This window comes from Homalodisca vitripennis, chromosome 3 (assembly GCF_021130785.1).
Source record: "Homalodisca vitripennis isolate AUS2020 chromosome 3, UT_GWSS_2.1, whole genome shotgun sequence".
Classification (NCBI taxonomy): Eukaryota; Metazoa; Arthropoda; class Insecta; order Hemiptera; family Cicadellidae; genus Homalodisca; species Homalodisca vitripennis.
The window spans coordinates 203,514,710-203,540,840 of NC_060209.1; the positions used below are offsets into that span (position 1 = coordinate 203,514,710).

Below are 26,131 nucleotides of genomic sequence, written 5' to 3' on the forward strand. Positions count from 1 at the left end.
GCACGTTCAATAAACTTGCAACATTTCTGTTATTTTTTACTTTATTATATTAAACGGTATGTAATTGGATTTCTAATAAAATATTCTGAAATAAGTTATACTTGTAAAATCCTAGTGCTTTGAGTTATTTTTAATCAAAAGTTTTAAATGTTCAACACAGAACTTGTGCGATTTCTTGTTTGCGTACTTTCATACTACAAAGAATAAGAGTCAGTTATACTATAAAATGTTTAAATATTTATTCATACAAATTATATTTACAAGGTACATGAAAGTACAGTATATTAAAACATTTCATATTCGGTCCACCATTTTGAATCTGAGAGGGCCATCTGGCATGTACATAGGATGAATGCTGTAACCCAACTTCTTGTGGTGATACTCTATTTGGAATGCTCGGATCATCTGAAAAACAATCAGTTTTAAATAGATAGAGACCTTCTGAATAAATAAATGAAAGTTTTATTGAGACATATATAAAGAACTTCCACAATTGTGATTATATGTTTTCTTTATTGGTTCTAAAAGTATGTTAACATCTTGGCAATTTATTCTATGAGTTGAAGTTAGACTTCCTTTCTGGGAATGTAAATCTGTATCCATTCTGCACCAAAGGTACCAGAAGGTGGTCTACTAATTTTATTTTATTTGAAATAACTCTACATTTAGTACCTGAAACACACAATCTGTTAAAGTCTCTCCGGAATTGTTTTAAGAGCTCACGATAACATTGCGAAAATCAGTAAAAATGATAAAATCCAATTTTATGTTGGTAGGTTAAATAAAGAAAATAGTTTTATTGTTTAATTTTGGTTTTTCTACAATAGGTTGTGTTTTTTAAAAACTTGGTTGCGTCTCAAATTGAAAGCACTCTCTTGGTGGTATGATGGACAGATAGGAAGGTCCACAGTAAGAATCCAAGAAATGTGAGGCTTATAGTGAATACACAACAGTATGTGCGTGGGTAGTAACATTCTATCAAGTTAAACACGTTCAGGAAGGTCCACAGTAAGAACCCAAGCAATGTGAGGCTTATAGTGAATACACAACAGTATGTGCGTGTGTAGTAACATTCTATCAAGTTAAACACGTTCAGGAAGGTCCACAGTAAGAACCCAAGAAATGTGAGGCTTATAGTGAATACACAACAGTATGTGCGTGTGTAGTAACATTCTATCAAGTTAAACACGTTCAGGAAGGTCCACAGTAAGAACCCAAGAAATGTGAGGCTTATAGTGAATACACAACAGTATGTGCGTGTGTAGTAACATTCTATCAAGTTAAACACGTTCAGGAAGGTCCACAGTAAGAACCCAAGAAATGTGAGGCTTATAGTGAATACACAACAGTATGTGCGTGTGTAGTAACATTCTATCAAGTTAAACACGTTCAGGAAGGTCCACAGTAAGAACCCAAGAAATGTGAGGCTTATAGTGAATACACAACAGTATGTGCGTGTGTAGTAACATTCTATCAAGTTAAACACGTTCAGGAAGGTCCACAGTAAGAACCCAAGAAATGTGAGGCTTATAGTGAATACACAACAGTATGTGCGTGTGTAGTAACATTCTATCAAGTTAAACACGTTCAGGAAGGTCCACAGTAAGAACCCAAGAAATGTGAGGCTTATAGTGAATACACAACAGTATGTGCGTGTGTAGTAACATTCTATCAAGTTAAACACGTTCAGGAAGGTCCACAGTAAGAACCCAAGAAATGTGAGGCTTATAGTGAATACACAACAGTATGTGCGTGTGTAGTAACATTCTATCAAGTTAAACACGTTCAGGAAGGTCCACAGTAAGAACCCAAGAAATGTGAGGCTTATAGTGAATACACAACAGTATGTGCGTGTGTAGTAACATTCTATCAAGTTAAACACGTTCAGGAAGGTCCACAGTAAGAACCCAAGAAATGTGAGGCTTATAGTGAATACACAACAGTATGTGCGTGTGTAGTAACATTCTATCAAGTTAAACACGTTCAGGAAGGTCCACAGTAAGAACCCAAGAAATGTGAGGCTTATAGTGAATACACAACAGTATGTGCGTGTGTAGTAACATTCTATCAAGTTAAACACGTTCAGGAAGGTCCACAGTAAGAACCCAAGAAATGTGAGGCTTATAGTGAATACACAACAGTATGTGCGTGTGTAGTAACATTCTATCAAGTTAAACACGTTCAGGAAGGTCCACAGTAAGAACCCAAGAAATGTGAGGCTTATAGTGAATACACAACAGTATGTGAGTGTGTAGTAACATTCTATCAAGTTAAACACGTTCAGGAAGGTCCACAGTAAGAACCCAAGAAATGTGAGGCTTATAGTGAATACACAACAGTATGTGCGTGTGTAGTAACATTCTATCAAGTTAAACACGTTCAGGAAGGTCCACAGTAAGAACCCAAGAAATGTGAGGCTTATAGTGAATACACAACAGTATGTGAGTGTGTAGTAACATTCTATCAAGTTAAACACGTTCAGGAAGGTCCACAGTAAGAACCCAAGAAATGTGAGGCTTATAGTGAATACACAACAGTATGTGCGTGTGTAGTAACATTCTATCAAGTTAAACACGTTCAGGAAGGTCCACAGTAAGAACCCAAGAAATGTGAGGCTTATAGTGAATACACAACAGTATGTGCGTGTGTAGTAACATTCTATCAAGTTAAACACGTTCAGGAAGGTCCACAGTAAGAACCCAAGAAATGTGAGGCTTATAGTGAATACACAACAGTATGTGAGTGTGTAGTAACATTCTATCAAGTTAAACACGTTCAGGAAGGTCCACAGTAAGAACCCAAGAAATGTGAGGCTTATAGTGAATACACAACAGTATGTGCGTGTGTAGTAACATTCTATCAAGTTAAACACGTTCAGGAAGGTCCACAGTAAGAACCCAAGAAATGTGAAGCTTATAGTGAATACACAACAGTATGTGCGTGTGTGTAGTAACATTCTATCAAGTTAAACACGTTCAGGAAGGTCCACAGTAAGAACCCAAGAAATGTGAGGCTTATAGTGAATACACAACAGTATGTGCGTGTGTAGTAACATTCTATCAAGTTAAACACGTTCAGGAAGGTCCACAGTAAGAACCCAAGAAATGTGAGGCTTATAGTGAATACACAACAGTATGTGCGTGTGTAGTAACATTCTATCAAGTTAAACACGTTCAGGAAGGTCCACAGTAAGAACCCAAGAAATGTGAGGCTTATAGTGAATACACAACAGTATGTGCGTGTGTAGTAACATTCTATCAAGTTAAACACGTTCAGGAAGGTCCACAGTAAGAACCCAAGAAATGTGAAGCTTATAGTGAATACACAACAGTATATGAGTGCGTGTGTAGTAACATTCTATCAAGTTAAACACGTTCAGGAAGGTCCACAGTAAGAACCCAAGAAATGTGAGGCTTATAGTGAATACACAACAGTATGTGCGTGTGTAGTAACATTCTATCAAGTTAAACACGTTCAGGAAGGTCCACAGTAAGAACCCAAGAAATGTGAGGCTTATAGTGAATACACAACAGTATGTGCGTGTGTAGTAACATTCTATCAAGTTAAACACGTTCAGGAAGGTCCACAGTAAGAACCCAAGAAATGTGAAGCTTATAGTGAATACACAACAGTATGTGCGTGTGTAGTAACATTCTATCAAGTTAAACACGTTCAGGAAGGTCCACAGTAAGAACCCAAGAAATGTGAAGCTTATAGTGAATACACAACAGTATGTGCGTGTGTAGTAACATTCTATCAAGTTAAACACGTTCAGGAAGGTCCACAGTAAGAACCCAAGAAATGTGAGGCTTATAGTGAATACACAACAGTATGTGAGTGTGTAGTAACATTCTATCAAGTTAAACACGTTCAGGAAGGTCCACAGTAAGAACCCAAGAAATGTGAAGGCTTATAGTGAATACACAACAGTATGTGCGTGTGTAGTAACATTCTATCAAGTTAAACACGTTCAGGAAGGTCCACAGTAAGAACCCAAGAAATGTGAAGGCTTATAGTGAATACACAACAGTATGTGCGTGTGTAGTAACATTCTATCAAGTTAAACACGTTCAGGAAGGTCCACAGTAAGAACCCAAGAAATGTGAAGCTTATAGTGAATACACAACAGTATGTGAGTGTGTAGTAACATTCTATCAAGTTAAACACGTTCAGGAAGGTCCACAGTAAGAACCCAAGAAATGTGAGGCTTATAGTGAATACACAACAGTATGTGAGTGTGTAGTAACATTCTATCAAGTTAAACACGTTCAGGAAGGTCCACAGTAAGAACCCAAGAAATGTGAGGCTTATAGTGAATACACAACAGTATGTGCGTGTGTAGTAACATTGTATCAAGTTAAACACTTTCACATCAACGTGGAGCTCTAGAGACCCACGCTTGTTTGATTTGGGAAGTGAGTTTAACCCAGCCGTATTTGCAGTATCAAATGTGTCTTACAACATTTTGGAATCAAAATTAGTGCTTTTTATGAAAAAAACAAAACATTTTTACTGTTTTTTTACATATACAGTGAAAACAAAATACATATGACATATTAAAAAATTAATAAAATCACAACGTGTCAAATGAAAACACGTTTGGAAGGATTGTGAATTTGTTACATAGAGATTGTGACTATTCTAAAAATATATTTTGCCCCACATGATCATTGGAAATAGTAGTCCACATTGTTTGTTGTGGTTTTAGTAAAAATATATGTTCTCATGTCTAAATATTTAAATTTTTACTGTTATGGAATATCTATGTTTTTGTATTATCATTTAGTAAATAAATATTTTTTATTGAACATATACTTAGAGAACAGTACAGTCATCAGATTTTCTTTTGTTACAGCAGGTTATAAAGTTCTGTTTAAAAATTCATTTATTGTGTAGAATGGATGGTCTTGAAGCCAGAGTTTTAGTTTGTGTCCAAACTGCAGTCGGTCTCTCCTCTTCAGTTCTAGTGGGAGGGCGTTCCACAGCTTTGCTCCGACATACGTTGGCTTCTTCTCCGTGGACGCTGAAGTAAAGAGGCTGATCTCCTTTTTAAGCCTCATTCTGTCCATTCTGATTGGCAATTACTTTTATTTTGATAATTTTGTAAATTTCACAACAGTAAGTAGTTTTAGAGTTTAATTGTTATCAGTAAAATTATTCTCCGAGCTCCAAAGACTCCCAGAGAGATGACCCACCTTTGCTACGATGGTCTGTAACTCCAAGTCTGCGAACCTGCGGCCCAAGCACATTCTCCGCCCGTAGCCGAAGGGAAGTGAAGCGAAGGGGTGGCACTGCACTCGGTTTGGTCTCAGCCATCGCTCTGGCAAGAACTTTGCAGGCTCAGAAAAGTAACGCTCCGAATTGCTTATTACGTAATGCTGAAATACTATTTGTGTCTGAAATCAAAGAATCATAGTATTATGTTATAAATTATTCTTTTGTATGGAAAAAATAAATGTACAGAGCCTTCTTATGTAAGAATAAAAGAAAAATACATTGTTACAATCCTTTTAAGTTGGAAACAAACAAAGAATCTTAAAAATATAGTGTGTACACTATATTTTATATCTTTTTGAGAACGACATTATATCAAAATTGATGTATAATATATATGTGTGTGTGTGTAAGAATCAAAAAAATATTTGGTTACAATCCTTTAAATTTTAACATTTCACACACACATGTACTGATTTTTGTATTTTTCTATAACTTTGACCTCCTTCTAAGTATATATATATACTTGAAGTTTTTAATTTTTTAATTCCCAGAACTCTTTAGCAGAAGACCACTTACAACAAAAGGAACAAACAGAACTGCAACCAATAAATACTATAAACAACAAGATTTATAATTAGCTCTGTGCAAAATATTTATGAATTTTCACAGAACTAAAATTTTATTGGAAAGAAGGAAAAGTGAATCATCTTACGTTTAACCCATCTGGTTGCCTTGATTTTAAAACGAATTGATGTGCGATTTCAACATTTTGTAAATTGTATCAGATTCATACTTTATTTGGGATTTGGCTCTAAATAGTAAATTCCTTTTAGGTTAAATCAATTCTCTAATTTATTTTTATTGTGTTGAATCACATGTGCACATAATGATCTCTCATAATTAGATTATATCAAATGAATAATTAAATTTTCTTACTCTCTAAAGAGTAATTGTTTTTTCAACATCATCTTTGGACTGAGAAGCTCACTACAATAAGGTATCTACTTCTGAGCTTGTATTTCACTTAGGGTAAAAGGGGAAAGTGAAAAATCAAAACTTCCAACTGTGCCTTGCTCTTCAGTAGACGTACATTAGTGTACAAAAATCTTCATTGTATGTCAAACTACTTTCGAGATAATGCATGGACAAAACTAAATTTAATAAACATACACACAAAACCTGAAGTGCTAAATATTAAATTTTATTTATTTAACTGCTGGTTAAAATCTATGTTTTAATTACATAAAAAACTTAAAAGAACAATTAAATTTTGAATTGTTGAATATAGTGCCTTATTTAAAAAAAATTTTAGTGTCTTTATTGAATAAGCAGAAATTTTATAAACATTGATTTATTAAATCTCTCCATTGTTATACAATTGTAAGTAAATTATCAATTGGATAGTACATAGAAAGATAAACTAGTCAAAATACTAATAGTTATCCTTATCCAAGGATACTATAATAGCTAAGAAATTGTTAATGAGCGTAAAATAAATTTGTCTGTATCTAACCATGTCTGAACCCGTATGTTTAACATTCAATAACCTTGGGGTAAGCAATCTTTTAACAGTCACTACCTTAAAGGAATATAAGGAAAGAATAATAAAATTAACATCTAATCTTTCTAAGAATGAACAACACTCTGAACTAACACCTACCCCTTTGGGTATTTGGTATCCAGCTACAACAGAATCTCGAGTCATACATCTCCCATTGCCGATGACCACTGGATACATTCTGTAACCATCACATATCAATAAATTAAGTCAATTAATTACTGATAGAAGCACACTAATGAAAGGTTGAGATTTAAATTATACTTGATTTCTATTGTGAATCCATTGCCAATAATGGTTTGTAAAACAGGTCTTTGGGGGGTGGGGAGATGAATCTGATTGAAGAACACACCACACCAGGGGGCATGGAAAAAATTAAAATAAATTAAATATGCCTAATTCAAAGAAAGAATTTACCTTCAGTATTTAAAACAAGTTGGATTACTGTTATACAAATTTCTTTGTAATTTTAGGGCGGTTCTAACTCCCTCATTCCCCTTTATTAGTTACACCCCTATTGAAAACCATCTTTCTTTCTTGTACATACCTAAGAATATTTTTCCATGTAATATGTCCAACACAGATATAATTGAGATATTTGCTGTATTACCATTTTGTTTAAATTTCAAATTCAGTGAAATTAGTTAAATAATTTATTTTACCAGCCCTTGACAATGCAATATTCTCATCTTAGAGCAATAACCCTTTATTATCACTCTATTTTATTACTGTATTGTTTATACTAAAACTAATTTACATTGAATTTGTTTTTCTAAAAGACAGTTTATAAGTGAGGGCTATTCTAACTTGCTAGCAGTAAAAGAGAAAACATGGAGCTACACAACTATTTGTGCTCACATTCGCTGAAGTTAAATCCATGTTCTTATTTTGTTATGTGTATTTTAAGTATTCTACATTACATAGAAACAAAATGAAGCTGACCTTAATGTTTCCTTGATTACAGCTCGCAGGTAAGGCATCTGCTCCAGTCTCTCGGCTGTGAGGTTGGTGCCAGGGGGCAGGGCCTCGCTCACCTCCGCATACAAGCGTTGCTGTTTGTCAGGATGTAGACTGAGCATATACAGAATAGACGCTACGGCAGCCGACGTCTAGTCAACATAACAGTCATGCTTCTAGTGATTATTGACAAATAATACAAGCGTTTCTGTTTGTTAGGATGTAGACTGAGCATATACAGAATAGACGCTACGGCAGCCGACGTCTACTCAACATAACAGTCATGCTTCTAGTGATTATTGACAAATAATACAAGCGTTGCTGTTTGTCAGGATGTAGACTGAGCATATACAGAATAGACGCTACGGCAGCCGACGTCTACTCAACATAACAGTCATGCTTCTAGTGATTATTGACAAATAATACAAGCGTTGCTGTTTGTCAGGATGTAGACTGAGCATATACAGAATAGACGCTACGGCAGCCGACGTCTACTCAACATAACAGTCATGCTTCTAGTGATTATTGACAAATAATACAAGCGTTGCTGTTTGTCGGGATGTAGACTGAGCATATACAGAATAGACGCTACGGCAGCCGACGTCTAGTCAACATAACAGTCATGCTTCTAGTGATTATTGACAAATAATACAAGCGTTGCTGTTTGTCAGGATGTAGACTGAGCATATACAGAATAGACGCTACGGCAGCCGACGTCTAGTCAACATAACAGTCATGCTTCTAGTGATTATTGACAAATAATACAAGCGTTGCTGTTTGTCAGGATGTTGACTGAGCATATACAGAATAGACGCTATGGCAGCCGACGTCTACTCAACATAACAGTCATGCTTCTAGTGATTATTGACAAATAATACAAGCGTTGCTGTTTGTCAGGATGTAGACTGAGCATATACAGAATAGACGCTACGGCAGCCGACGTCTACTCAACATAACAGTCATACTTCTAGTGATTATTGACAAATAATACAAGCGTTGCTGTTTGTCAGGATGTAGACTGAGCATATACAGAATAGACGCTACGGCAGCCGACGTCTACTCAACATAACAATCATGCTTCTAGTGATTATTGACAAATAATACAAGCGTTGCTGTTTGTCAGGATGTAGACTGAGCATATACAGAATAGACGCTACGGCAGCCGACGTCTACTCAACATAACAGTCATGCTTCTAGTGATTATTGACAAATAATACAAGCGTTGCTGTTTGTCAGGATGTAGACTGAGCATATACAGAATAGACGCTACGACAGCCGACGTCTACTCAACATAACAGTCATGCTTCTAGTGTTTATTGACAAATATTGCATTTACAGTCATTGTGTATAGAAGTTTCATATACCATGCCATAGTTTTACTGATACAATTTGGTGTGGAAAAATCGACATTGACGAATTGTCTTGCCGATGGATCAAGTAGCTGAATCTCACACAAAACAAATTTTGGAAACGAATACCTCCAAAGTTTGAAGAAGACAAAAGTTTTGTAGTCTATATCTCCATCCTGCCTGAAGGTTTTAGTTAATTTTTCTGTTTTGTTCAGAAATTCAGTAACTAGAACCCATTACTTTCAGACTACAGGTTGATAATCTCATTACTTTAAATCTATTCTTGTGATCATATTTTAGGTTTAATAAGTGAGGTTTTACAAGATAAGAACATTTTTTAAAGGAAACTTTTAGTGGTAAAGTTGTATGTACAGACATTAAAAATAAAACGTAATTTTATAAAAGGAGTTCAGGTAGCAGGAGGTTTTTGCTAGATGTTTTTGAAAAATAAGAACAAATAGGAATCTCTAACTGACAAAATATGAGAATTATTATCACACTTTATTTCTTTTTATGTTTATTGGATTGAATTCCATTTTGGATGTAACTTGGACTTAGCTTTTAGTAAGATTTTATGTAGAAGAAATAATACACATTCACATACAGTTAAAATACTAAAAAACAGTTTAGAAGATGCCACATTCATTCTGGCTTTATACAGCTACAACGATTTATTAACACTTTCACTGCGGCTCTGTATTGAGTGAGACCGACTACCCCCACCCTCACTCTGTTCTGTAAGGCTTCTATGATATGTCCTAAATATCCCATGCCATAACTCATTGTTCTCAATATGTCCAATAGTGTATTCAGTTTATATAGTGGCTATTCTAATATATAATATTCTTATCTTATTCTTATATATCGAATTCAGCAGTTCTATAAACCTGTTTTGTGATTATTCTAAATAAAACATGGAGATGCTTGAGAGTAGGTACTGACTGTATCGACGCCAACAAGAATCATGTCCAGAGCCAAGATGCAGGCCAGTCTAGGATTGTCAGGTTGTAGTGCCAGGACTCTCTCCAGTAGAGATGACTGTGCAGTGCACTCAACATTGCCTTGGTGCTGCAGCCTCTCCATAGCTGCAGTTATGTGTTTCATTGTTATGCTGCAAATCATAGGTCATCCAGTCAACGTAATATTCCATTATTCTTAAGCACTAACATAGAGAAAACAAGTATTATCCTTTGGCATTTCATTGTTATGCTGCAAATCATAGGTCATCCAGTCAATGTAATATTCCATTATTCTTAAGCACTAACATAGAGAAAACAAGTATTATCCTTTGGCATTTCATTGTTATGCTGCAAATCATAGGTCATCCAGTCAATGTAATATTCCAATATTATTAAGCACTAACATAGAGGAAACAAGTATTATCCTTTGGCATTTCATTGTTATGCTGCAAATCATAGGTCATCCAGTCAATGTAATATTCCATTATTCTTAAGCACTAACATAGAGAAAACAAGTATTATCCTTTGGCATTTCATTGTTATGCTGCAAATCATAGGTCATCCGTTCCACGTAATATTCCATTAAAACACTGACATAGAGAAAACAAATATTATTCTTTGCTATTTCATTTTTATACTGCAAATCATAGGTTATAAAGTCAACATAATATTCTTAAACTGATATAGATAAAACAAGTATTATTCTTTGGTATTTCATTGCTTTAAGGATCATACAATGTTCACAAAGACAAAAAGCAAATACATAAGTAATTTAACAACACACCAAATTCAGGAATGCTAGTGGCAACAGTGAGTAAGGCATCAGACTCACATCTGAGTTTAGAGAATAAAAATAATACATCTTTATTGTATGTGTTCTTGGAAAACAGAGCAAATTTCGCAAATGGTTATGTTACTATCAAAAGATATGTGTCCTCCACTGAACAAACTCTTTAATAGAGTAAGTTGGGCACTCCAGGAACCAGTTTCTCAAGGAAGTTTTGAAGGTCTTATCTAGAAATCCTCTTGGGGGTTCTGGTAGAATGTTGAAGAACATTGTTCCTCCACATGAAGGTCTTCTGAAATAGGCTGAGATGATGTAGTTGCTCCTGTATCTGGTTTTGTTGGTGTGATTATCACCATTCACTTGCTTCCCTGTGTTTATTGTAAAGAGGATTGTCTCTTAAATTTAGTCCTACAACAGTCAAGGTTCTCACTTTCTTGAAGTCTGTTCGGTATGTGTCCAATGGTCTTGGTTCTTTTACAGCTGTAGTTGTTTGCTCTTGTATAACAAGCATCCTTTGAAGATTTGAGATTGACGTCTCATCTCTGACTATTGAGCCAGAGATGCTTGCAGATTCAAATCCCGCCCACCCCCATCCAACTTGACCTGAATCAGAATTAAAACGGGCCTGTTGAAATCCTGATTGGGTTGAATCAGGAATTGGAAAATACTCATATCAGAAATGTTAAAATCCAATGGAGTATGTGTGTATTCATACTTGTACAAACTAATCATGCAGTTGGTTTAAATTAAATTAGTTCTGATTTGGACATTTGTGATTGAGCTTGGCCAGGTCTTATTTGAGTAACACAGCATTGTGTAGGAAGGATTGCAAGAACATCCTTGCCAAATCACATCAGTGCTTAAGCTACTTAGTAAACTGTTTCACTGATCCTTTCTATTATCAGCAAGTATTATCACAGTTATTCTTACATTACATTTTATCATAAAATTAACAGTTACTACATACTACTACTACATACTTACGATTAAATAAGGTAATCAAGATTAAATTAATAAAAGTTTAGAACAAAATATTAGTGAGGAGTAAAAGGTTCAATTCAATTCAATTCAATTCTCAATTCTTTATTCAGTTTTGTACATACATACAAGAATAGTGTCATATATGTAGAATAGTACATAAATTATGTATTTAACCTAAACTACAATTTAGTTAGCCTATTTTAAATCAAATAAATAAAAAAAAAAATGACATTTCTGAGTTAAGATTATACTAAGTCCTATTATTTTACCAAAAAGCATCTCAAATATAAATATTTTATTGGGATTTAGGAAAAAAAAAACTCTTCCAATGAGTAGCAGGGGCGTTGCAGCAAATATTTCTTTAAAAAACACCGGAAGCCCTTTTCATAGATTTTGCTCTTTATATTTGTCGGCAGGTGATTTAAAAAATTTAATGCCCATATAAGTGGCTTTCTTTTTGTAGAAACTAAGTTTTGTGTTGGGGTAAATCTAGGTTGTTTCGGTGTCTAGTGTGTGATAAGAATGAATATTACTACGCGTATCTAGTTTGTCAAGATTACTTCCTACACACACATAATGCACTCTAAAATGTATTGATCATATATTGTTGGGATTTCTAAAAGTGGAAAATTTTTCTTTTACCGAGATTCTCTCTTCTAAATTTAGAATTGTTCTTAAGTGCTTTTTTTTTGAAGTATCAAAATTGTGTCTAGATTTTTTTTAGATGTTCCACCATAAATGGCCAACCCGTAAGCTAAATGAGAATGCACGTGTGCATAGTAGATTGACTTTAATGTCTCAGTGCTACACAGTAAAGACATGCGCCTCAAGATGTAGAGCCCTGATGAAATTTTTGCTCGCTAAATATTTTATGTGACCATCCCAGCTAAGATTATTGTCCACATTAAGTCCTAAGAATTTGATACTATTAATTTTTTTCAATTTTAGTTTGTTTAACTGAAATTGGTATTTCTAAAATATCTTTACTTTGTACAGTGGAAAATATCATTTGATTAAGTCTTGCAGCCATTTAAAAATAGACTATTTCTTTGAAAATAAGTTTGAATGGTTTTTAATTGTTCTTTTACAGGCTATTTCCAGATTTTCATAAGTTTTAGCAGTCACAATTAAGTTAGAATCATCAGCATATAAGATCAAATTACTTTTTGTACCATTAATGTTTGTTTAAGATTGAGGGCATTCCTTGGATGTAGCATAAAAACAGCAATGGTCCCAAAATAGAACCCTGAGGTACTCCATGCTTGATTTTTAGTGTGGCTAGATTTATGTTTTACTACTAGAGTATTTTGTTTTGACGTAATCTCAACATACTGGGATCTGTCCGAGAGGTATGATCTAAAACCAGTTTAGAGAAAGGTTTGATAAAACCCATGAACTTTAAGTTTGTCAAGAAGGACTTGGTGAGAAATACTGTCAAATGCTTTTGACAGGTCCATGAAAACCCCTATGGACTTGTCCCCCATGTCTATAGAAATCTATTATAGTTTCCGTAAATTCTAGCAGAGCTGAAGTAATGGATTTACCTTTACGGAATCCATGCTGCTGCCTATCAAATAAATCATTGTTTTTTAGATGATCTACTAATCGACTGTACATAACTCGCTCATAAATTTTTGACAAAGAAAGGTAAAACCGATACCGGACGATAATTATTTCATTTTAAATTTTTCTCCCTTCTTAAAAATTGGTATTACTCTAGACACTTTTAAAACTTCAGGGAAATTTCCAGTTATAAGCGACGAGTTAATTAAATGAACTAAAGGCTTTCAACAAGGACTTACAACATACTTAATTAGTTTTCAGCGGAACTTCGTCATGGCCCGACGATGATTTATTTTTTAATGATGAAATAATTCTATCTAATTCCTTTTCATCTACCGGATTACACCGAAAAGGGTTTTGTATAAGATTTTGATCTAGAACATTTGCACCTGAATGACTTGCGGACTGTGGTTCCTTAGCTGTATTTTGGATTAAATCTCCTATTACATCTATGAAATAGTTTATTGAAACAATTTGAGATGCTTAAAGGGTCTGATATTATTACATCATTATCATTTTTTATACAATTTTATAGAACCCTTTAGGACATTAGAACTTTTTTCCAATCTCTTTATTTATAATTTGCCATGTTTTCTTACTGATATTATCTGAGTTTCTAATTTGTCTGTCATAAAAGGTTTTTTTTTTTGCATTAACTAGCTTAGTTTTGTAATCTTTGGTTTTCAATTTACAATATTTTCATGAAATCTTCACTACCACTACGTTTAGCTTGTTTTGTAAGCTCAACAATATCCTTCTGTTCCATAATCAATTTGTCACTAATCCAGCTGCATTTACTTTTACCAAGATATTTTTTTACTTTTTTTTTTAGGAAAAATTAAGTTAAAGTTGTATTGAAAAATACTGTTAAATACCTCAAACTTTTTATCTACATCAGCTAAATACATTGTCAACCAATTTTCATTGGACAAGACATTCTTAAAAACACTCGTAATTGTAATGGTTAACTACTTAGTAATTGTGTCAAGGGCTCCGATGTACTTCCGCCAGGTTGGAGTATTGAACACTCGCCAGAAGGGTATCTTGAGCTCGAGGACACCGACATTGTGGAAGAAAGTGTTGATCGCATCGATGAGGGCTTGGGTCTCGGCCTGCAGAGAGGATGAGTCGTCCAGGCACCCCAGCCTAGCGTCCAGTGCCACCCGCGCTATTGCTGTCAGTGAAACAAATCCAAATGTTTTAGTTGATTGATTATACAAATTATAAATGCTGAAAGGGGCGAACAAAAACTATATTTCTTTAGAAGTAAGAACCGGATCCTTGCTCTACGTATATTGCTTTACATGTTCAATGTTGTCATAAAATTTGAAATGGACATGAATAAAGTACTGTACTGATTTCATAAAAATTTTTATACATTATTTTAGTTTAGAAAGAAAGGACAGAAAGTGTCAAGAGGCTGGAAATCAAGATGGCCTATTTTGTTCTATGTATTTCTTGGAAGTCATCTCCAGATAATGTATCGTATTTATAAAGACAATGAATAATTTTTTTAGAAGAATTAGATTTGGACACAAAACTGGTATATAAATGTCCTAACTATAAACTATTTTACGATTTGTTACAGTATGTGTTAATTATTCTTATCCTTTATTTTCCATTTGACTTCTTTTTCAAGATATAAAACTTTGAAAGACATTTCCTTTGTTAACAAAGAGCATGAAAACAGACTTAGTAATTTTTAGTGTTTCAAAAGAATTTCACTTCCCATGAAATAATTGTATCATTAAATAATAATTCAAAAGCAGATAACAATGAAGAAAGTTCTATACTAGTGATTCCAATATATATTAGTTATTAATCTCTTAACAATATTGTTAAACTGATGGAATCCTTTTTTTCAGTGCCAAATTCCTTCCAATTTCCTTCACTAATGAAAGATGATGCCATGAAGGTTTCAAGGCTCTATACCACATTGATTTGTGAGAGTTAGTGAGGATATCATATAACACAGAAATACATTTTCCAATTAATGCAACTTGTAATTTACAACCAACAAGCAATAATCGATCCTCCAAACTGCAAATATTCTTATGTAGCATTATTTTTAACAGTTATGATATAGTTGGTGATGAACTTTTTGAATCAAGAATCTTTATTGACCATTAGGCAATTACACAGAAAATTACAATAGGTCTCGTCAGTTCTCTATACTATACAGTCTAGTTGCCTAATACAAAGTACTAAACATTTGTACTTAATAATATTCAACCAATAGAAGGACAGGGTGTACAATCTTTTCACTTAGTTCTGAGTTAAAAATGAGAACAACATAGCCTAAAATTACAAAACTTAACAAAATAAAATTTTTAACAAAACTAAGCCCTAGCTATTAATACAAACAAAACAATCTTGTAATATAATTAATAAGCAACTGTAATAGTACTCACATTCCAGAGACCATTTATGAATTTCATTCAGGAAATCATTTGGAACTTCTTGATCTGAGTTTCTTATTAATCGAACCCTAAAACATAAAACATTCTATTTGTATTACAATCTTTTCTAATTCTAATATGATCAGAGAAACCTCAATCTACAGAATTCTTGTGCTCAAGAAGTATAGTATAAGTAAATACTAAAAAGAAGGAAGAATTATATTCATGTTGAGTTAAAATTCATAAACATTAGTTATGACACTTTGCTTAATCACATTGTCTAAAACTTTTGTGTGTTTTTTATGGCTAAATATTGAATTGCATATTGACATTGACTGATATTCTTACAACTTTTTTTTGTAATGTCACTCATATCACACATTATATAAAATATTAAATGTGTAGTACAGATAAATATTTTAGCATTACACATTTACAAACGATATGACAGAACTCATCATACTGTCACTGCTGTAGAAAAGGACATTTTAAAACCAACTTTATATTAATGTTTGTATACCAAGATGTGTTGGGTTTTCAAATAAAATGAATTATTATGTTTGCACGAGACCTTTCGATGAAGGCTTCAGCTGTCTCTTCAATGGGCTGAATGTAGAGTTTTGCTGTTCTGGGCTGTAGCATTGGCTGCTGAACTTTGCTCCGGAATCTGTACCACTGCTCTCCGTGGCTGAAATATTACATATAACAAACTAGTGTAGGCTGAGAGCAACGTATTCTAACCTTATACTGCCCCATTCCTGTTAAACAAAGGGAAATTTGGATCTTGGGAAGTTAATGTATGGGTCAGCAAGAAAAAAATAGAGATTTCTATATCACTAGCTAACAGGGAGAAAGAACTTTCCTGCAAATTAAAACAAAACAAAAGATTACAACTCAGATCATGCCTTCACTTTAAAAAATCCAGTAGACTTTAAGTTGGTAGGTCAGATCCATCCTGTTCCTATATTTTCTCTCTTTGACTAGGCCTCAGAGAACCTGCCTAATAATTTGTTTAAATTAAACCAAAACTGGTTGGAAGATAATTTTTACTATAGTTAGAATTATGGTATAAATGGACATTTAAAGAAAAGGATAATATTTATTTTGATTTTAAATTAATGGACTTTTTAAAGTTTAAGAACTTCGAATCCTCTCCTTTTCACTTGTTTTAAGTATTAAAACATATTCTTCCCTGTAAAAGCATAAAAGAAATTATTGTAGTATTGTTAAACAAATTTAATTGTGACTGAATAGAAAATTTATTTTGGAATTCTTAGTAAAAAAGAGATTTGTAAAAATTATCAATTTTACCCAAACAACTACGTATTTAGTCAAACAACAAAATTGTATTATAAAACTGTCTAAAACTCTTATCTAATCCATCTGTCAAATGTTTGGAATATATGGCCCATTAGATGCTTAATATATTGACAAAAACTCCATATTTCAAAATTATTTTTAAAGTTATAGATTCACTGTTAACATTTAGCAAAACACAAAGAACAAATTATAATTTTTTTTAAACTCAATTTAATTCCTAAATATCTCAAGAGTGTCTTCTTATTTTAACATTTAAAATTGAAATAACAAATAAATTATGATTTAATAATATTTGTACTTCGGTTTTGTTCAAAAACCTGTTTTTTTTTTAAGAAAACACTTTTTTATTAAATTTCCGCCATTTTAAAGCCAATTAAATTGTTAAAACTGTCATAAACTGCATCATCATAAAACTTATAAAGACATTTAATTTTGGTTTTGTGTAATAAAGCACTTGGAATCATGAAAACCATGTTAAACAGTGTTCAAATTTTATTGGAACTCTCTGGTTATGGGAAATTGTGAACTACAATGTGTAAGTAATTTTTTTGGTATATTTGACATAATATAGTTTTAGAATTGTTAGCTCTTAATAGCTTAAAGCTATCAGGCTTATTATATTTTCACTGCATTTACTATTTTGTACAAGACAGGTAACCCAGTTGTGATCCTACTGACTACTGAGCGTTATACCAATCATCACCAACTACTCACACAGCAATGACTCCAGCATCCTTGCCGAAGAAGTCTTTACGCAAGACATGCTTGTAGTAGTTGAGGGAAGGCATGGACGGACGATGAGGCATGAGCTCCTCGCTACGGAACACACGCTCTATCTCATCTGCATCAAATACAAACACCATGTCGGGTCGTCCCAGCAGGCCTGCCAACTTGACGATGTTTCCGTACCTCCGATGTAGTCGCCAACACACCTGGTCAATGTTTTCTATCCGGTAATCTCCTGCAGAAGTGTCCATGATCCATGTTACAATACAGGCAAAATTAAACTCAGAAAAAACATCAGATTTAGTGTAATGGCAGCACAGACTTATAAATGCTAACAAAATAATTAAGATACATTCATAACATGCTTAAGAGTAAATGTTTGCACCTCTGTTCTAATAATAATATTGTTAAATTTATTTTAAACTAGCTGTTCCCCGCAGCTTCGCACGCTTTTTGTAAGCTTTGCTCGTGTATGAGCACTTCTGGTTCAAGTGAATTATATTGTCAACGCCGATGTAGAGTTTACCTGCCAAAGTGTATGTTTATAGCCATTGTACACGTACATGTACTTAATAATAAAGTGGTCTAACATTCAAGCTATAAGGCCAAACAGAAATTCATTTGAAAGACAAATATCCATAAAAACTTAGCGCCTTCACATAGTGTGTGATTATTATACACAACTATCTCGTAATTGTAGTTTACAATGTGCAGGCGCTTTGATAACTTATATATTTTGCAGCGCCTCCTGGTGGTGAGTTACATCAATGGGCATAGCATATAAACCTTCTACGTGGAAAAATACATATACATACAAATTTTCATAATGATCGGTCAAATAGTTTCAGAGTCTATAAAGGACAAACACACAAACATTCATATATATATATATAAATATATATATATATATATATATATATATATATATATATATATATATATATATAGATATATAGAATATTAGGTTTTATTATAATATAATTGGTTGTTTTTGAGGAAGAGAAAGTGCCTTGAAAACCATATACATAGTTGTAATTCTTATTAATATAGTTTAATAAGAATTAATAATACTTCTATAAACTCATTTCCAAGTAAAACTGGTTTATATTGTGTAATACATCATGGGTAAGTTTTAGCCGCACAAACATTTTAAATGGAAGCCTTTATTTATAGAATTCATATTTAAATGAGATATCCTGGCCCATTACAACATGCTTTTTTAAGATATTCTCATCTCATTTGAAAACCTTAAATTGCCTTCTGCTCTCCAATTTTCTTTTATCCAAAACTTTAGAAAGGTATCTAAATTAAACCCTGTCTTGGAATAAGTTTAATTCAAACCAGGTTAAAGAATTGGAATATTAAAGGGGCATAGTTTTCTTGTCATCCACCTGTTTTTATAATAGTTTGTACTTGCGCTTATATATGCATATATAAAATGTATTTTTAATGAATCTTTTTTCTTCACCAAATTAATGTGATTAAAAGATATATTTTAAGTTATTAAACTTTTTGTTTTTTGCATTTCATTAATTTTGAATGATATAAACATTGTTTAAAAATATTATACCTGTTTGTAAAATTTATTAGTTATTTGAGCATTGAGGTGAACTTTGATATAAAAAAAGAAATTTTGTTCAGACTCATATGCTGATCCAATGACCAACTGATCCTTAGTACATAAAAGATAAGTAAACCAGAATTAATTAAATTGAAAGTTCAATCATTATTGATATATTAGACAAGTAATCTTTTACCAGTTATAAATTATCAAGAAGATGCAATGTTATAAAAGAACATTGATTCATTATTACAAAGAAATCAATATGTTTACTTGTTAGTTTAAGTTTAAATATATGTGAGGAACTGTTTACAGTTTATAAACACCACATTGTCTAATACTGAGACCTGGCCTTGGTTTGTTACTGTCAGTTAGGACTGAATGTGTTATTGCTTGTGAAACCAGACTTCAAGAGCAACAGGGGAAATAAATATAGGAAGGCAACAGTAAAAATATGTGGCTTTTAAAACTGCAATTACTACAATTAAGATTTGTTCAATTCAATTTTGTGTGTACAAAATGAATATGTGTTTATTATTATCTGTGTTCCTACACATATAAAAGTGTACTGTTCTAAACAATATAACGTATCCATAAATTATTTTCGGAAATATTATTGGGAGGAAGGAAATACGGAGAGTGGGAATTGGAGGGCTGGGGAGGGATTTGAATATAAATAATATTATAGATCTCGAAATTTCAAGAGAAAGGAAATATATATTCTAATATTCCCTCTACTCTGACACACCACTGAAAATATATTTAATACTATAATGAAAGAAACATTTATTCCATATAATACTACTTTCATGAGGAAAGTATATATATGTTAAATTGTATAAATGGCAATAGCCTTATTTAATTTCAATAAACATTGAATCACAAAAAGTACTTGCTCCGCCGGGAAGTAATAATATATATATAAAGTAATGTAGTGATATTAATTAAACTTTCAAAAACATTATAAGAAATTTGATAGACTTATAAAAGGATCATATTCTTCATAAATGTATGGTGAAGAGATTTTTTCAGTGAATATTTGAACCCAAGCAGAATTATTTTTTTGGTGTACAAAAGATTGTTTACATCCTCCTCAACAAAGGGGTGATTTTACAGGTGAATAACATTATATTTGATTCTTTCTCTGTGGTAAAATATTATGTCAGTAAGTCTATTGTGTGACACCTTATTTAGTTTTTTTCCTATTAGTTAACTCGTTTTGGATATATTTGTCACAAATAAGTTTTGTTGCTGTCATTGTTCTTTTCTGAGGAATCTTTTCAAAATCTGGTGTCACTCAATGGCTCATTCCATTTTCCGAAAGTCTTGAGATGCCACCCTCCTACCATTTTGAAGGAGAAAGGATAGTTTTAAAATCAAGTAAAAACTCCAACAGATGACGTTACATATGTCAAAAAAGAAGACTTACAATTCCATTCAAAAAATATTAGGGAGTGCCTTTCGGACAACAGTATAAATATAAATTTTAGATGGAGATATAAATACAGTATCACCTTATAATAATCTTAATCGTGTCACTCTTAGGCTAAAATATATGGTGCCGGAAACACGCGAGCGTCTTTAACGGACGTGTAGTGATACTGTGGATTACACACCACAGCCAAACCAATATCGACCACGACCGTGATGTAAAGAAGCAATGGTGAGGTTCTACGCATCTGTTGTTGTAACTGGCCAAACATCAATAGGAGATTATCATAAAACTTTTCCGTCTTTAAAGTCAATTTAACAAATCCTGGCTCTTTTGACATTTACCTTGTAACGTAGCTGTGGTGGGAAGGGTTGATTCAATGTGAATGTTGAGGTTAGCTCCAGTTCACCTTCATCTTAGTGACTCAACATTCACACTGAATCAACCCTTCCCACCACAGCTACGTTATGTGTAGAAAACTAATTGCTCCGCCGTGCTTAGGGATTATGTCTAATACACCTTAGGGCACCCAATTGTTCACACGATGACACATTGAGAATACCTCTTCACCTAGATTACACTATATTGTGTAGTCTAGGTGTCTGCGATGTCTAAACGATGTAAAGAGTTCATTTTGAGTTTCAATGCCCCCGAATTTTTATCTCATCAGATTAACATGACTCCAGATTCCAGGAGGCAAGTCTGTGACAGCGTCAGATTCGCTGCATTAAATTTACCTTGTATTTCCTACGACAAGTGTGTATTCATTAATTCGCAAAATGTTCGTATTTCAGATACTGTAATACTTTTAATAACTTTCTTTAGTATAACCGCAGGAGTTACTACAACTAAACTCAGTCGCGTAGAACGAGAAGGCCCGTGCGGTCTAATGTTCAAATCTGCTACCTGGCTTACGTCACCTCGCCACCAGTGGCTCGCTCCCACGCGTAAGAGCACACCCTTGTCTCCTTGCACGACGTGTCACATTGGAGTGTGTAGAAGCCTATAGTAACATTGTAAGCTGCAAACTCCGTCAGGCAAAGTTACTCGCAAAAACAAGCGATCCGCATTATCGCTCTGTTGAAATTTAGAGATTCGTGCAAGGAAGCCTTCAAAAATTTACAACTGTTGACGCTGCCCAGTCTCTACATCTTGGAAACAACTCTGTTTTGTATGTCTAAATGTACCATGACGAATGGCCGGGACATACATGCGTATGAGACTAGAGGCAGAGATAACTACCGAACTGGTAGGCACAGAACGGTGGTTTATGAACGCTTGCCTTCACAGGCAGGTGTTCATTTCGTCAACAAATTACCAAATTCAATAAAAAACGCTCCAACGCCCAAGGTGTTAAAGACTCGTTTGAAACGCTTTTTAGTGTCACAAGCATTTTGTAATGTAGACGAGTTTTTAGCATTTGATTGGGAGACCACCAATTAAAAAGACTGACTGAATCCGTCGCTGGAAGTGGGAATCATTGGCGAATGAATTGATGTATGTAAATTTGTAAATTGTATGTCTGAATGAGATGTAGTGTGGGGTGTATGACAAAATTCTAGCAAGTAAAAAGTTGACTTTTGCCATGCATTATAGAATGTTCCGGCAATAACAATCTGATATGATTTGATTTGATTTGACTATGGTACGAGACATATCACTGCAAGCCTAATACTAGCGTTATCACAAGATGCTAATCTTCAACAGTGTATCCGCCACAACCCAGGCTTGCAACGACGTGTCTCGTACGATAATTTTGCGTTGTCCCGCTAGACGGATGCTCAGCGCACTTCGCTACTGCCGGAAGTCGCTGGCTCGTCCAGTTAAGTTAAATATCACTGTAACCTGCGACGGACATCACAACGAACGTTGGCTAACGTCCGCGACAACTCTCGTGAGTTCCTGTCAAAACTTAATAGTAGTCTTTAAATCTTCCGTGGTTTCTAAAGTGGCCCGAAATAATTTTCATCATAAAAGAATTGAGAACCAAGGGGCCTACCGATGAGAGGGATGAATCGCCAAGAGTTTCCCAGCAGAGGAAGCGGTGCAGGGCCGGGCACCTCAGTGTAGGGGCGGGCACTCAGGTACTCATCTTCCACAGCTGTCCAGTCTTCCACGGCTGACGATTTTAATCGTGTGGGGCTATTGGTGGTTTTTGAGCTCTGCAGGAGTCTGGTTGATAGCCTCTTCAATAAGTTTCCATCCCTCATTTTGCTTAAAAAACACAGATGTCTTTTAGGATACTTTATAGTAAGAGTTAATTTCTGATACGAGTAAAATAATTAACAAATGCACTGAAAACATAGCATTCATTTTGGTCCTGGTTTGAATATTTTATTGTTATTGTTCTTCTTAATTTAAAATTAAGGTATAAACCTGAGTATTAATCCATTTGTATTTTAAGCATTCTTATTTTATTTCATTTACAGCTCGAATTTGAGTGATTAATTAAAATAATTAAAAATTGGTGTCAAAAAATTAATTTTGGAAACGATCCTGGGATGGTCTTATTAAAAACATTACCGCAATATAAATATTTCCTTTTTACTACTTTACTTACCATGCTTGTTGTCTTGATAAAGAGTTGCACTCCTTTGTGCTTTGTTCAAACAAAGCCGCACAAAACTTTGAGTTAATGACGGTGACGGTGACAGTGACAGGGAGGTCTATTATCATTTCAAACAGTAACCAGTGAAGAGTGAGTGACAAGCGAACAATGCTGTGACAACATGCGTGTCATGGCGGGCATTTGTCTTTGCTCCCGGCTCACTCGGCAAATACGTATTGTGTCAGTGGTGTAGCCAGAGAAAAATTTGGGGAGGGGGGGGGGGTTGGGAGTTTAGGCTGATTTCATATCCAATACAGAAAGGGATATGAGGTTCACCACTTTAGAAATAGAGAATCAAATTAAGTCCTAAATTCGGGTATTTGATATCATTTTATAATTTTTTCACAAAAACAACAAGAGATAACTTCTGACCAACAATCCTCAGTCTGTGTACACAGAACCAACCTTGATGTTATAGAGAACATTGTTAAAACTCAAAGGTTTCCTCAAGATGTCTTGTTGAAGTGAAACTGATCAACCAATTTTCTTAAACTTGGTATCGATTTGTAATCAAATTGTGTAACTACAGTGTAATAGCATTCACTTTTCTATTACGAATTATGTTTAAGATATTTACGTTTAAAGCTTTTAAGAAGCCCACGTTTAAAAACTAAAGCTTGTGATGTTTTTACTAAAAACTTAAAGTGAAAGTTAAGGTTGGTTGCGAGTTCTGGGATACTCGTTACATCGTGAAATGTACCTGAAATTCAACTTAAAATGCAGTAGTCAGTCAGTTCATAAAAAGGAATTGTATTTTTTAATAAAAAATAGTTTTGTAATTTGAGATATATAAAACACCATCCATTGTCAAATATTTAGAAGTAACAAGTTACGTATTACTAAATAATATTAATACTGTTAAGTATGTAAATGATTAAATACATTACACGATACGCTGCGGGTCTGTTTTACGTTCGTGTGTTTCGTTGATAATCCAAAGCTCTAAATTGATTTAAGCTATAATATTGCATAATACAACATACAGTAGTTTAATCCCAAAATATGATGAAAATAAACATTATTACTAGTTTAAAACACACACACACGCACGCACACGCACGCACGCACGCACATACAATTTTATTATAACTATACTGATTCTAGACATAAAACAGTACAATTTTATACGTAGTTTAGCATAAAGTGCTTGCTGTAAAGTTTGGTAAAGAGTTAACGGACACCCTGTATTATATAATGTAATATAATAATATTATTTAAGCCAGTTGATGACGTACAAGACTTGTTTTAGTAATTTTACTTTTCATCAAATATATATTTTTGCGGGATTGCTACGTAATATAAGACAACATAAATTAATATATATCAGTCGTTACCTGATAATATCCTGAATTTTCTCCTTGAAATACTAATTGCGTTTGAAACCTGTGGAAAATAATGAACCGCAATAAATTAGGAGTTTCTCGGCCACTTTCACAATAATTCACAGTGACTTTTCATTCACTAAACATTAAAACACAGTGACTACCGTAACAATAACACTGTGCACAATTTACTTCTGTCCAACACACTTTATCGGACTTGGGTCACATTCTGAACCCACTACGTACCACGGTACACTGACCTGTCAGATGAGCGCGGAGAGATGCAGACAGAAGCCAGGTCAGCCTACGACACTATCACGGCCTACATACCCATCGAGGAGAGAGAAGTCGTCCTTCAGCTATGTAGCGGCGCGAGCAGGGTTCGGGAAACTACTTTCTTTTTACCAGCGAACCTTCGCTCGCCTACATCACTTACAGTCAGTGCAGGCGATTGTTGCCACAAACACAGTCATTGCAAGCTCTATATTACTATATAATCATACTTCCCTTTGTATTGATATTTTTGGAGGTTATGATGAATTTGCTCTGTTTCTCTGTTACGTATTTTTAATACGCTTTCTTTTAGTTCAGTGATAAATTGTTATTTTATAAGCACCAGGTGACCTAGTTTTTTGCACTGATGTAGATTGTTTTACAAGAAACCTGTTACAATTATTAAATAGATAAATTCTTAAATGCTACATTACTTTAGCCATTAAAGTAAATAAATATGAATGGAAAGCAGTTGTGTGCCGCTACGTTTCCCCTCTTTGTTGGTGCGCGAATTTAGGTCTCCATTATTTATAATAACATTGATGTTTTAAAAGAATGGAAAGACTTCATTTTGATACATTCGTAGTTCATGACTCGAAGTAAAAGAGTTCTTCCTTAACCTACCCGTATTGCCGCACCAGGATTACCCACAGTTGATTTTAGCAATGAAAATGTTATTATTTATTTAACCTAAATAGTTAAAGAAACGCAGAACTGAGCACACGTTTAATTCTCGCACGTGGACTTATGTCTGTGACATCCGTAAGGGTGTATCCAGTACTGATTTTCGAGAAAAGGGCTCCTTGGTATTATTTTACCGTTATCTTTATTGTAACAGGTGATATTACATTTCAATACAACGACTAATAGCATGTTTAGAAAAGAATTTACTCATGATAAAAATTATCTTCATTAAGTCAAGTAATTTTATGTTTTAAGTTAAAATACGAGGGTAATTAGATTTATCCTACAGATCTTTTTTTTTATACTCGGAGGGGGCAAGGCTCCCATGGATCCCTGCCTGGATCCGGCACTGAACACTTGATGATGACTTGCCGGGCGAACGCCAGGTCGGAGTCACGTCGTACAATTAATTTCAAACGGACCATCTCTATTGTC

The 26,131-nt window shown here is 34.0% G+C and overlaps 1 protein-coding gene across 4 annotated transcripts; it reads right to left on the reverse strand.

Moving 5' to 3' along the window:
* Window positions 1-261: 261 nt before the first annotated feature.
* On the reverse strand, window positions 262-25,283 carry LOC124358044 (probable cytochrome P450 301a1, mitochondrial). Of its 4 annotated transcripts, XM_046810322.1 has the most exons (12): window positions 25,000-25,282; window positions 24,752-24,800; window positions 22,809-23,023; window positions 17,805-18,051; window positions 16,342-16,458; window positions 15,783-15,859; window positions 14,344-14,545; window positions 10,024-10,192; window positions 7,718-7,884; window positions 6,878-6,956; window positions 5,196-5,396; window positions 264-405 (listed from the first exon to the last, which is right to left on the reverse strand). In XM_046810322.1, exons 3-12 carry the CDS (start codon window positions 23,017-23,019, stop codon window positions 295-297), a joined length of 1,581 nt encoding a protein of 526 aa, XP_046666278.1. In that variant the 5' UTR covers window positions 23,020-23,023; window positions 24,752-24,800; window positions 25,000-25,282; the 3' UTR covers window positions 264-294. The 4 variants fall into 4 exon arrangements, with proteins under 4 accessions (XP_046666276.1, XP_046666278.1, XP_046666279.1 ...); XM_046810320.1 differs by lacking the exons at window positions 24,752-24,800; window positions 25,000-25,282 and adding an exon at window positions 23,370-23,511 and having other exon boundaries at window positions 262-405; XM_046810323.1 differs by lacking the exon at window positions 24,752-24,800 and having other exon boundaries at window positions 25,000-25,283.
* Between the last annotated feature and the right edge of the window lie 848 nt (window positions 25,284-26,131).